Source organism: Sturnira hondurensis, unplaced genomic scaffold, assembly GCF_014824575.4.
Source record: "Sturnira hondurensis isolate 20B ecotype Veracruz unplaced genomic scaffold, ASM1482457v3 Scaffold0009723, whole genome shotgun sequence".
NCBI classification, from domain to species: Eukaryota; Metazoa; Chordata; class Mammalia; order Chiroptera; family Phyllostomidae; genus Sturnira; species Sturnira hondurensis.
Genome location: NW_028082354.1, coordinates 337,729 through 350,587, shown reverse-complemented (window position 1 = coordinate 350,587; position 12,859 = coordinate 337,729). Strand labels below are relative to the sequence as shown.

The 12,859-nt window shown below is 37.0% G+C and overlaps 1 protein-coding gene across 6 annotated transcripts in view; it reads right to left on the bottom strand.

The window, feature by feature from the left end:
* The window catches only part of CLCN5 (Cl-/H+ antiporter 5), a 185,753-nt gene that overhangs the window by 27,397 nt on the left and 145,497 nt on the right, over window positions 1-12,859 (bottom strand). For 3 of the 6 annotated variants that reach the window (XM_037057708.1, XM_037057709.1, XM_037057712.1), the window contains 3 exons: window positions 9,473-9,624; window positions 7,015-7,114; window positions 3,566-3,753 (listed from right to left, as the gene is read on the bottom strand). In XM_037057708.1, the coding sequence (XP_036913603.1) occupies window positions 3,566-3,753; window positions 7,015-7,114; window positions 9,473-9,624 (440 nt within the window). Of the gene's footprint in view, window positions 1-3,565; window positions 3,754-7,014; window positions 7,115-9,472; window positions 9,625-10,957; window positions 11,061-11,350; window positions 11,469-11,967; window positions 12,170-12,859 lie in introns of those variants that run through there. The other 3 variants (XM_037057710.1, XM_037057711.1, XM_037057713.1) reach the window with 3 other exon arrangements.

Below are 12,859 nucleotides of genomic sequence, written 5' to 3'. Positions count from 1 at the left end.
CTCCTGAGTAATAGGTTTTTGGGAGAAGAGGTCAGAAAGAAAAAGACCAATATTAAATTGCTCAAGATGTTCCTTCCCTGATTATCAGCAAAGCAACTACTAAAACACTGTCAGCCCATTTGCTACTGAAAATTAGAGGCTTTGCTGCACCCAAAGGAAAATGACAATGGCTCCTAAGGATAGACAGGAACAAGAGCAAACAAACCCCTGAAGCAAGCAAGTTTACTTCCTATATGACTGGTTTGATAGGTTTTGTAGCCAAGTATACAGCTGACCCTTAAATAATGCTGAGTTAGGGATACCAACCCCTGAACAGCTGAAAATCCCGATAAAACATTTTTACATTCCACATTACTTTGTATTAGTTTCAGGTGTACAGCATAGTGTTTAGACAATCACATACTTTGCAAAATGATTCCCCTGATATTTCCAGCACCACCTGGCACCATACATAGTTATTACAGTATTATTGACTATATTCCATATTCTGTACTTTACATCTCCATGACTAATTTTGTAACTACCAATCTGTACTTCTCAATCCCTTCACCTTTTTTACCCATCCCTCCAACACTTCTGACAACTATCAGTCAAGTCTCTGTATCTATGAATCTGTTTCTATTTTGTTTATACTGTTCTTTAGATTCCCCATATAACTTTTGACTCCCCAAAACTTAGTTGGCCCTTTGCATCCATGGATTCCATGAATTGCAGATCAAAAACTATCTTTCATCTGCAGCTGGGAAACTGCAGATGGTAATATGAAAATACTGTGTTCAATATGTGGTTGGCTGAATCCACAAATGGTTGAATCCATAAGGATGAATAAGAAGGGATGATTATATTTATTGAAAAAATTGTGTATAAGCAGAGCTGCACAGTTCAAACCTATGTTATTCAATAGTCAACTGTATATGATACTATATCAATTTTATTAAGATTATTAACAGCTATTTTATTAGAATGGCTGAATCTTGGCTACACATTTGAAGTGAAGCTTGGCTCTAAATTCCAGTAAATTCACTTTTGGCTACCTAGTCTTGGTGTCAAATTCTCATAAGAGGTTATAGTATCTAAAATTCCCGGGTGTTTTTGTTAAAATACACAATTATGTTCTGTAGAGAATGGCTACATCTTTGAGAGAATTTTGCTACCACAGATTCAGCATCAAGTTTATACAGTAGAAAGTTCCAGGCTCTGACCGTAAAACAATACCAGTGAAATCCCAAAGAATAAAAGGGCAATAAATATTTTTAAAATGGAGAGAATATACTTTTGAAACTACCCTTTCAGATAACGAAGTCTTCTAGAAAAGAAATCTAATTTTAACCACCAATAAGTATTCACCAACATTAAAAGACTTGCAAATAGTCATGTCTTACCAAAAAAAACTATTTTGAACATTAGTAGATTATGCTTGTTGAAATATTAAAAGTTGAAACTCATTCAAATTACATAAAACACAAAACTCAATGAAATTTTGACTTTTTAAAACATAAAATATTATTAAAATAATTTGCTGACCTAGACAAGGAGAATCAGAATGTCCAGGTTTTTTTCTGAGTCACAATTTTGACACAGGTTTTCCATTTTCTTACTCCCTGAGAGAAACACATAATTGCTCTCTCTGCCTTTGGAATGTAGCTAAGGAAGAAGACTCCAAAAATTGGAAACAAAGAGGGAAAAGGAGTAAATGGGAAAGTAGCTGAAACTGGCTAAAGGCAGGGATCAGGAGGCCAAGTTCTTGGCAGGAGAACTCTTCTTAAAACCCAAAAACTATTTTCCCAGGCAAGGATTTTGTTCATAAAAAGGAGATCCAGAGAAATGTGCTACTTTATAAATCTCAAGCTCCAGTTTGAAAGTTATGGTTGGAACACTTAAACACACACAGCTATAAAGGACCAGCATGGAGAAGCCTTGTGGTGATGCAACAATAGTTGTATATCTTGATTGTGTTGGTTGTTACACAAATCTATACATGTGATAAAATTACAGGGAGCCACACACACACACACCCATAGATACATATATCTATGCATGTAAAACAGGTGAAAGAAAGGCTGTGGATTGCACCAATGTCAATTTCCTTGTATTGCTATTATACTATACTTATAAGATGTTAGAATTGAGGGAGGTTGGGTGAAGGGTAGGAGAAAGCTCCCTATACATTGTTTTGGAACTTCCTGTGAATCTCTAATTACTTCAAAAATAAAAGATTTTTAAAAAGCAAGGGAATCACATACACACAAAAGACATACACACAGACTCACCCTAAGTTCCAGGGCTCCTCAAATTTTTCTACCCAAGTACTCCTAATCTAGGAGAGTAAATAGAGACATCAGGATAGGGGGTGGGGTTCCCAGAAGCAGAAATGAAATAAATATTATTTTTTGTCTTAATAAACATGGGAATCTTGCATTTCTCTTTAATGGCTGTTTACATTTAATATTTGAAAAATATTTGTCCAAATATTTAGGAAAAACTGATACTCTGGGAAGGCACATAGCATTTACATCCTGTGGTTTCACCTACCCTCTGCAACACTGACACAGTTTGAGAAGCACAGGCTTAAACCCTCTCATATATATAATATATATATATATATATATATATACCCCTGTTATTGAACTCTTTTCCCAAACCAAAATACGTACAGTCATATGTACATAAACACTACTATTTCTGACTTTATTTTGCTATCCTTCCTTTCCCTTGACTGACTCTGTATGTATGTGTGTAAATGTGTGTCATTTCAAATGTGGACCAAACTAGGTGTAAAAATAAATTTTAAAAGTACAAACATATATCCTAGTCTCGTCTCCCTCTCTTCACTAACAAAGTGGAGGAGTAGTGAGCTGAGATGGTATCTGTTTTAGTTGTTACAAGTCAGAGTGGAATTGGGAGTTGAGAGTTGCTTTGTTTCATTTTATTTTTGTATTTTTGTTTTTAAAAGGAAAGATCTAACTTACAACCAAGTGGTAATAGAAAGGTAAGGAACTGCAAAACAAACTTAACACTGCATCGAAAAATATAAGCTAGAAGACAGGACAAATAAAAATGTTGATTTAATCTCAAAATGGGACTGGGACGATTTTATTCCTGTTGTTTTGATATTGAAAATATTATAATTTTTTAATATTCTAATGTAATGCTCAGGGACAAATTACTTTTGGAACCTATACTATAAACATATTTTAACCCAATCCATCCCTTGTTAGAAATTGTAGCTTACTTGTCAGATGGCTCTAACACTTCTACTGAAATTATTAGAGAAAGATACATTCAGTCACACCATGTACTAAAACTAAGAAGAAACACTAAGCTTGTTTTAAAAAGCAAAAATGTTAAGTCATTGTGTAAGCACCAAATGATCCCATGTGCCAGAAGAGAGGGAAATAGGGCTGCACTTAAACCACAGAAAAAGGCAGCTGGCACTGGTTCCCCTTTTCATGAAAAGGAAAATGGGGGCTGGGGGAGACTCCACAATTGGCATGAGTAGAGTATAAGAAATGAAGGAAATGAAAGAATAAAAGTTAGTGGTTCCAAAATTTTCACTACATGTTACCTCATCTGTGCTGATGAGAAGCTGGGACCAGCTATTCCACTTTGGGCATTTGTCTTTGTCTTCGAAGGTGTCATACTTGGAGTCCCAGCAACAGTGTTCACGGTTAAACCACAATCCCTCTGTGCATATACCTTCTTTTAAGTCTTTCATCCAATGAGCAGAGATGTCTATCAAGCCAGCTAGGGAACCTGATTTGAGGGGAGGGAAGAAAGGGGCAAAATTGTTAGAGAAAATGAGGAAAAAGGGATAAAAATAATGAACAAGTATATACTTTTTCCCATTCCACTGGGAACCTCTTTCTGATTGCCTGTCTGCTTGATTTGCACCTACTATCTCTAATAGATTTCACCTATTGTAAATGCCTGCTCAAGAGGGAAAAGGAAAACAAAACATTGCATTAAACACTGTGTTTATAGAATTTCTATATAGAGGAAACTTAAAGGAAAGCAAAGTGGTTGGATGTGAGCAAGGAGCAAATGGATTTGACCTTTAGCTGATTTACATAGATTCTCCTTTGGCTTAGAGTCGATGAATATTGATCCATAAAGACAGTCAAGTTTATTTTCTTTAAAGATTTTTATTTATTTAGTTTTTAGAGAGGGGAAAGGAAGAAGAAAGAGAGAGAGGAAAACGACAATGTGTGGTTGCCTCTTGCACGCCCCCAACTGGGGACCTGGCCCACAACACAGGCAGTTGCCCTGACTGGGAATCAAACCAGTGACCCTTTGGTTTGCAGACCAGCACTCAACCACTGAGGCGCACCAGACAGTCAAGTTTATTAAAGATTATTTTATTCTCACTATATACATAAGATTGAGAAAACTGACATTTACCATATTGAAGAATATAATATGATGTCTTTTTTGAGATGGCTTGGGGAAGGGAGCTGATAAAGACTATAGAGTGAAGGGCTCAGTCTTCATAGTGATTTTGTTTCATGCACAAGGCAATTTGAGCAATGGCAGAAAGGTATTCTAGGCTAAGGAAACTGAATTTATAAAAAAAAAAAGCACACACTGTGATACACATAGAGGGTTATATGAAGCTGTAGACATGTTGAAGCCTCCTGAGCCTAGAACATGAACATTATGAAGTTTTCTTAGTGAGAGGAGCAAACAATATTATATATATATAACACTTATCAAAGAAAATTATGAGAAAATCAATAGTGAATGGGGATTCAGGCTAATAGACTGATAGGGTTAAGATAGTTATAGTACTTTTGATTTTGGCCTTCTCATCATTTCTGTCATCCAGATGAAGAAATTCTAGCATAAAGAAATTAAATGGTCTAGAATAGTTGTTTAGGGAAACAGGAAAGATATCATAAAATTCACAACCCCTGAATCCACAGACTTTCTGCATTCAGAAACACTGCTTCTATTGTAGCTACCCAATGCTTAAAAACAAAATACCCTGTGTGTATGAGGGAAAGAAAAATATTCACTGACCACCTAGTGACAAGAAATACATTTAAAAATTGAGGATATTATGCTTGCACTCCAACAGGCTGGAGGCATGTTATGTGTATGTTTTGGTAGGTGCTAAAAGTGTTAACACAGGTTATTTACATACTTAAATAACCTAAGTCAAATCTAAAACAGTTTGATACCTACTCTTGACCATTTCAGCGTGCCCCCCCCCATTCTCTTTCTTCTAACTCTTATTGCCTGGATTCAGAAAATTGACATGTTATAGAGTTTGGCTTGCACTCTAGTTATTTCATGTATGCATGCCTTATCCTATCTAACACGGTTACCCTCAATGCTACTTTCGCTTCTATTTCTATCCCTTCTTTTCCCAATTGGCTCTTTTTCTTTCCTGGTTACAAATTTTATCAGGTTTCTCCTCCTCTAAAAAACAAAATACTTTCCCTCATCCTTGTTACCTCTTCAAGCTTTTGTCCCTTCTCTATTTCTAATGAACACCAAATACCTCCAAAACTTCCACACTGCTTGCTTCCCCTTGAACTCTGGCTCCTAATATTTACCTGAGATAGTTTTTCAAGGTCCTTGGTATCTTCCTAACTGGTAAACTATATAACCCTTTCTCATCCTTCTTCTTTCTCTTCAGCATCTCTGCAGTACTGGGGACTACAGACAGACCACAGTGTCTATTATTAGCTGGTTCTAAACTGACAGAAGGGGTAACATTAACACCCTAGACAATGGGTTGGCAAACTATGGCTCAAGGGTCAACTCTGCTTCTGTATTTGTAAACAAAGTTTTTCTTGGTCACAGGCCCACTCATTTGTTTACCTATTGTCTGTGGCTGTTTTGTGCTACAGAAACCATTTGGCCCACAAATCCTAAAATATTGACCATCTGGCCCTTTAGAGAAAACATTTGCTGACCCCTGCCCCAGATCATCTTTGAAAAGCCAGTGTGGATGAGCCATTCCTCACTGCAGCAATCATCTTACATTCCACAGCTCATAAATTATCTCTAGGTAACAATAACAGAAGCACAGTTAACAACTGGGCACTATGCTGAGTGCTATGTGCACTCTATCTCATTTAATTTTCACATGTGTGTAATAGAGGTACTCTTATCCCCATTTTATAGATTAGTGAACTGAAGCTTCCAAGGGTTAAGAAACTTGCCTAAAGTCACAAAACTAACAAGTGGCAGGGCTTGGATTCAAATGTAGGCACCTACAAACTACAGCCTGTGCTGTTAATTGCCATTTCATCTCATCCACTTCCATTCAGGTTTTCCACTTAACTTCTGTTTTAGCTCAATATTCCAGATCTTCCTACACCCATCTTTTAATGCCATAAGGCTACAACTTTTAGCATCTCTACCAGGTATTCTTAGCTTTCTTATTCTTCCATGGTAGGGGAAGCCTGCTTGGGAATTTGATTTAAAGCTGTATTTGCATACCAAGTGTAATAGTCTGAGTTAGATTGCATATTATTTGCAGTGTCTTGGGAGGTTGATGGAGAAGATAGGGAAAGGTGGTAGCATCCCACTTCTCAGCCACCATGAGAGAATGAGATGGTAAAACCCTTCTGGGTATGAGCCATATCTTACATGCTTTTCTTTATCCTCAATTGGGAGGGTAGTTATTGAAGAAATAGCTACAAAAAAGTCTCAGGAAGTCCTCTTCTACATCTTCTCTCCTAAACTCCATGTAGTATGTGTTTTGGAAAAACTGAATGCACCAAAAGGCAGTGCTAACAGCATCTTAAAATGAATACAACATTTTATGGCATACACATACATTTAAATTCATTTCTTCATTTAACATCATTTATTTAAGGAAGGAGGTTAAATGCATGTATTAGTATCCCTTTATGATGGGGCCATGTGCATCCAAAAGATCCATCAGCAATTTATTTCATGTAGGAAAATCATAAAGCATAGCACTCAACTCAGGTCATGACTTAGGGGAGGGGCATACCACAATTTTAGGAGATTCATTTAGAAAACTAACAGAGTTTACCATACCTGATAAAAGCCCAATAAGTAGCATCAACAACCAGCCAGAAAAGGCATCACTCACACTGTGAATTAAGGCCCATGTTGATTCTTTGCTTTTATTGGTAATCTAAGAAAAAATGAGAAAACATTCATACATTCTACACATACCATTGCTTTTTCAACTCCAAATATGGAATAAAGTAAAGAAACACAAAGACAAATCTATTCATTTGAAATAGAGACCAATTTGGAGTTACTTCTCAAACAGTCTTTGGCTGACCCAACATAACCAAGAACTTTGAGATTTATTGAACCTTGATTACTGGTCCCCACCATCATCTACAATATCACAATGCCTGCAAGTATCTTATTCAGGCCTTCTTCACTCAGCTGCTGATTTCTTAAAGTATCACTGTGTTTTGCTTATTAAAGTAGTCTCTTTCTGACATCAGATATCTCAAGGATGGTCTCTTCACTCAGAGCAAGTATTTGATTGTTTTTCAAAGAATAAACGGACATAAACTTAATTGACTGGTGAAAAGTACAATTTGAGGTATACTATCTATCCAGGGCTACGCTTCAGGTCAGGCAAATTTCAAGACTTGATCCCACAAACCCTTTACTCTAAATTGATCATAGATACTAAATAATATTAGGAATGCATCTCTTTATTTTCAGAAACCTGCCAGGAATATCTGAGGCTATCAAGAGTTGCAGTAAGTTTTACCTTTTAGGCCCTAACCTTCTCAATTTATCCCTTCAGTGCCCACATTTCAAAAGCAAGCATACAGACAACTTTGTCATTGGTACGACCCCTGTTCTCTGGACCTCTATTTCTTATCTTTGCAACTGTGAGTTAGCCACTCCATCTTTATCTATCAACATCAAAACTAATTATAATAAATTATAAAAAAAATTAAAGCCCTTTAAAATTGCATTTTGACTTATAACTTCAAGTTTCCAGTACAGTAGTGAAAAGTGAACAAAGTGACATTTTTCCCTGTGAGTGTTTCCATTCTGATGATGAATGGAAGTTAGTGCTGAAAAGTCCCCTTTGAATATTTGATAAACATTTTAATTGATTTTGAATTATCATTAATTGTTATAATTTGTTTCAGATGTAACCCTTTTAATATAATGGGAAATACACCTTTGTCATATCACAGGTGACTTTTGCAATATGAATAAATTTGAATATGTACCTGATGACAAACTGAACTCTGAATAACAAAGAGCAGAAATTCAAATGCCATAAAATTCCAAATTTTAAAGCCTGCTTGACACATTGTTACAATAAATAGAATACATATGTATTCCTAAATATCAGAAACCTTTGAAAAACACAGAATATTTTACAGAGATCATCTTTTTGAATTAGAATAAGAAAACTCAGTGGGATTATCACAAATCCAAGGATTACAAAGGCATTTCTCAAAACCTGTACCTGAGACAACCTGACTTGTGAATTCAGGAAGTCATGAGAAAATCAATCAGGAGTTGGAAAAGGCTTAAGAATGAAAAGTGAGATTGATCTGGCTCTTAAGAGAAGGAAATTATGAACTCAGGACAGAATGAAGTCAGCATAAAAATCAAATTTTAAATTTGGAGTCAAAGCAGAAATAGTAAGAAAGAAAAAAATAATAATACCTACCATTGGCTGAAATGTCTCCCCAGAGAATCATCTACTGAATCAGGGTCCCTGGGGTGGGGCCCTACCTTTCTAATAAGCTCACCATGTGTTCTAGACACAAACTAGAAATCAGGATTCCCTTATTTAAATTATACACAGCAACAAGTTCAAGGCAAATGATCTTGGTGCACTGCTATGAAAAGTTTTCACAGTACTTTAAAAAATGGGAAAATGCTCTTGTAATACTTACAAGAAGCTGTGCCATAGTCATAAGTACTATTTATTACCTATCATGTAAAATCAATGTTCTTAATTTGAATTTGATTGGTCTTGTGGTTCTGTTTGAGCTGAATACATAAATTTACTTTGGTGTTGTAGTTGTAAAATAGCTATAATAACAAAAAGTTTATTTTGTGTGCTCCAGCAAAGAGTTGGGCTCTGAGATTTCTTTCTTTTATTCCTTTAAAAAGAACCCATTTATTTTCTTAGTTCTAAAAATCCTGCTTCAAGGGAAAAACATAAAAGGGAGGTGAAAATGGGGAAAGAAGATCTTTAAAATTTATTTTGGTCACTCCCACCAAGTTTGCTTTTACCTGTCTGCATAGGTATTGATACCCATTTCAGGGCTGCAAGGATCCTTTCAACCACTTACTGTAGGAAGGTAAGTTATCATTAAATATAAATTCTTTTCAAAACATATAATGATACCTTAAAAATAAAACTCTACATTGCCAATAAAAAACAGATTTAGCCACATTCAGGGATGAAAGAAAGAATATGAATAAAGAATATATATCTTCAACATCTTCCTCTGGTGTTTCCTAACAGTTACTCATGTGCCATCTTTCACCTTACCTCTCGGTGCCTATCCCGGTCTCGAGACTTCTCTCTCACCCAATCAATTGTATTGAAATCATCATACGTCCCCACACCAGGAATTGGCTCCTCCAAGAAGTCCATCATCCTATGTGAAGAACCTATTCCTCCACCATTGTATGACCTGTCCTCTGTATTGAATAGGAAACAGACATTAGTACTTCAGGCACAGGTAATTTTTTAAAAGATTTTATTTATTTTATTTTTAGAGAGAGGGGGAGGGAGAAAGTAAGGGAGGGAGAGAGAGGGAGAGAAACATCAATGTTTGGTTGCCTCTCACGTGCCCCCTACTGGGGACCTGGCCTGCAACTCAGGCATGTGCCCTGACTGGGAATAGAACTGGTGACCCTTTGCTTCTCAGTCCAGTGCTCAAACCACTGAACCATGCAAGCCAGGGTGACACAGGTAATTTTTAATGTATCTTTTCAATACACCAAAAGTACGCCCTTAAACTACCAGTTGAGTACAATTAGGGCATGTTGACAAGGCAATGAAATCAAACACCTGGTGTGAACAGCCATCACATTCAGAGGTTTCTGTGGTTTAGGCACAAAATAAGTATGTTAAGGTAGTATAAATGGAAGGGGACAGATGAGAACAACAATACAAAGGGAGAATTGACAGGAATTGAAGTGCACTGGGAAAGGACTTATGAAGCAAAAGACAGGAGCTTGGAGCAGGTTAGCTATTTCAGTTTCTGTTATGGAATGGAGACAAAAGAGTCAAAGGCCTTTTTAGACACATCACAGTAGAAAGCATTTTACACTTATGAGAGCAAAAATTCAATCTTAGAAGGTAGCTTTTGTCTGAATGGGGACTCCAAAGAAAGCATGTCAGCCTCTTCAAGAGTTAAGCTGCCTGGAATGTACATATTTCCCTTCAATAGGTAGAAGACTTTGATTCTTGATGTAGTAATTTGCAGAAACTTTTACTGAGTATGTCAGAAGAGTCTAAGATTTATCAATAGAGATTTAAAGAGCAGAATAGGGCTCCATGATGATGTCCTTCCTTGATCCTTCAACTGGAAGAAACACATCCATTTGCCCAACAATCCCAGCCCTTTGTCTGCTTCACCTTTAGTACTTCTATTATAATTACTTAATCAAATACTTTATGTTCCTTTCTAGACTAGAAGCTCTTTTAAGGCAGCCCTAGATCTGACTCACCATTGCCTTTTCCAGCATCTAGCATCTTAACAAGACTCAGTAAGTACCAGCTAAACCAAAGTTTGTTTGATGAATAGTAGTGCCGGGGGAGAACTACTGAAACTCAGAAATTGTATTCATACAAGGTTACTTAGTATGGCTTAACCAACTTGTTCGAAACATTTCCACAATCCTCTGATGGAACAATATTTAGCCATTAAACACAAAACATAAAACAGTATTCAGGTATTTATGCAAATGCACACTGAGTAAAAATGCAGAGTAACACCATGATTGAACCCAGACAGCCAGAACTCACATTTGCTGCATCAACTTTGACAGGCACAAAGCTTTATCCAGACTGTTTGGTGATCAATCCCTCTACAGAGAAGATGAAAGTGGGCTTGAACTGATCCCCCACTCCCCCTATCTGTATCCCTATCTTCCCTCTAAACTTCTAACAGACAACTTCAGCACTCTGATAATGTCAGTTTGAATTAACACACAAGCTGTACGTGGTTTACAAATTTGAGCCGTCTAAATACTTAATGCAGCATACATTTCATAAGGAACATACATATTTGAAAGGAAAAGCTCTGTAGAATCCAAATCATATTGAGGAGTAGGGCTGGGGGAGGGGTTGGAGTGGAGGAGGTGAACAAGTTAATCTTAAAACTCCTAATCAAAGTCCTTTCCTTATCTTCCAACCTACCTGGCTGTAAAATGGTTGGCTGCTGAATCACCAGCCCAGCATTTTCTATCATGTTAGTGGCATACTGATAAAGATCAGTGTTGGTGTGCTGTTTGAGGGCTTGAAGGGAAATAGCCAGCTAGGAAACGAGGGCAGAAGGAGAATAAGTATGTGAGGAAAGGGGTGAGAAACAAGCCTGTTTAAATTCTCAAGACAAATGCTAACATGATGAACACAGGACACCAAACAATCAGAAATTTACTTTTTAAAAGCAGATTCACACTTCAATTAAATTTGCTCTGGCTTAAGAGTATTTCTTTGAGGAGAAATTTTAAAAAATGTTATGAAGATGATTTTTAAAAGCAATAACTACTGCCCCAGCTCAAAGGATATTAAGACAAAATGAAGATCTGCAACAGCTTTCTAACAGAAATGAAAGAAACCTCTTTCATCACTAGGTAACACAAGCATGCACCATCCTTCTTTGTAGACAGTCTCCTGCTGTACATGCAAATTGTCAGGCAGCTCTAAAAGAGCAGGCAGTCATTAGAATCTGACAACAGACTGCTTGTAATTCTCCAGAATCCCTTCTCCCTGGGGTCCTGCTTCCATCTGTGGCCAGGCTCAAGCCTGCTTACCTTCAATTACAGCTTTCTTTTTTCCTGCCTCAAGGAAGAAATAACCTTGGAAGCCTGAATTTGGTCATTTAGGTTGAGAAGCTTTTACAGAAGGAGCCCCAGTAAGAACTGCTTTAGAGGGGCACTTGCTGCGTTCTCTGCCTTTCACAGGAACAAACGCCGCCTAAAGAACCACCAGTGTTCGCTGGCAGTCAGAGTGTGATGTCACTGTTGGAATCACATGACCAGACCCTTGGACCAGCCTTGGAGAAAGGAAGATTTTTAACCGAGCACAGAAGCCTTAAAGATGTAGTCTCATCAAAACAAATGCCATCAAACCGGTGGCAGCCAGGTCAGTTCAGAAAACTGGGGTCCATTTCCATGTGACTTATTTCACTTAGTGTATTACCCTCAAGGAAGGACAAAAATCATATGATATCACTCATGTGGAATATAAAATAAATAAGTGAATAAGCAAAACGAAACATTCATAGATATAGAGGACAGATTGCTGGTTACCTGAGGGGAAGGGAGTCTGGAAGGGCCAAATGGGTAAAGGGGGTCATATGTATGGTGACAGATGAAAACTAGACTTTTGGTGGTGAGAACCCAGTAGGGCATACTGGTATCCAATTATAATGTTGTACATCTGAAGCTTTTATAATGTTATAAACCATTTTACCTCAATAAAGTTTTTTTAATGAAAACTGGGGTCCAGACAAGTTTTAGTCTTCAGACCTCATTTAGCAGAAAATCCAAGAAAGCAAAGTAGAAATCTACAAAAGCAGTTAGTTACAGGGGTCCTAAGTAAAAAACAGAGAGGCGAAATATAAAAATAGCTTTTAAAAAAAATTCACTACATAGCAATAGCACAGATAAAATCTCACAAATATAACACTGAATGAAAAATCCC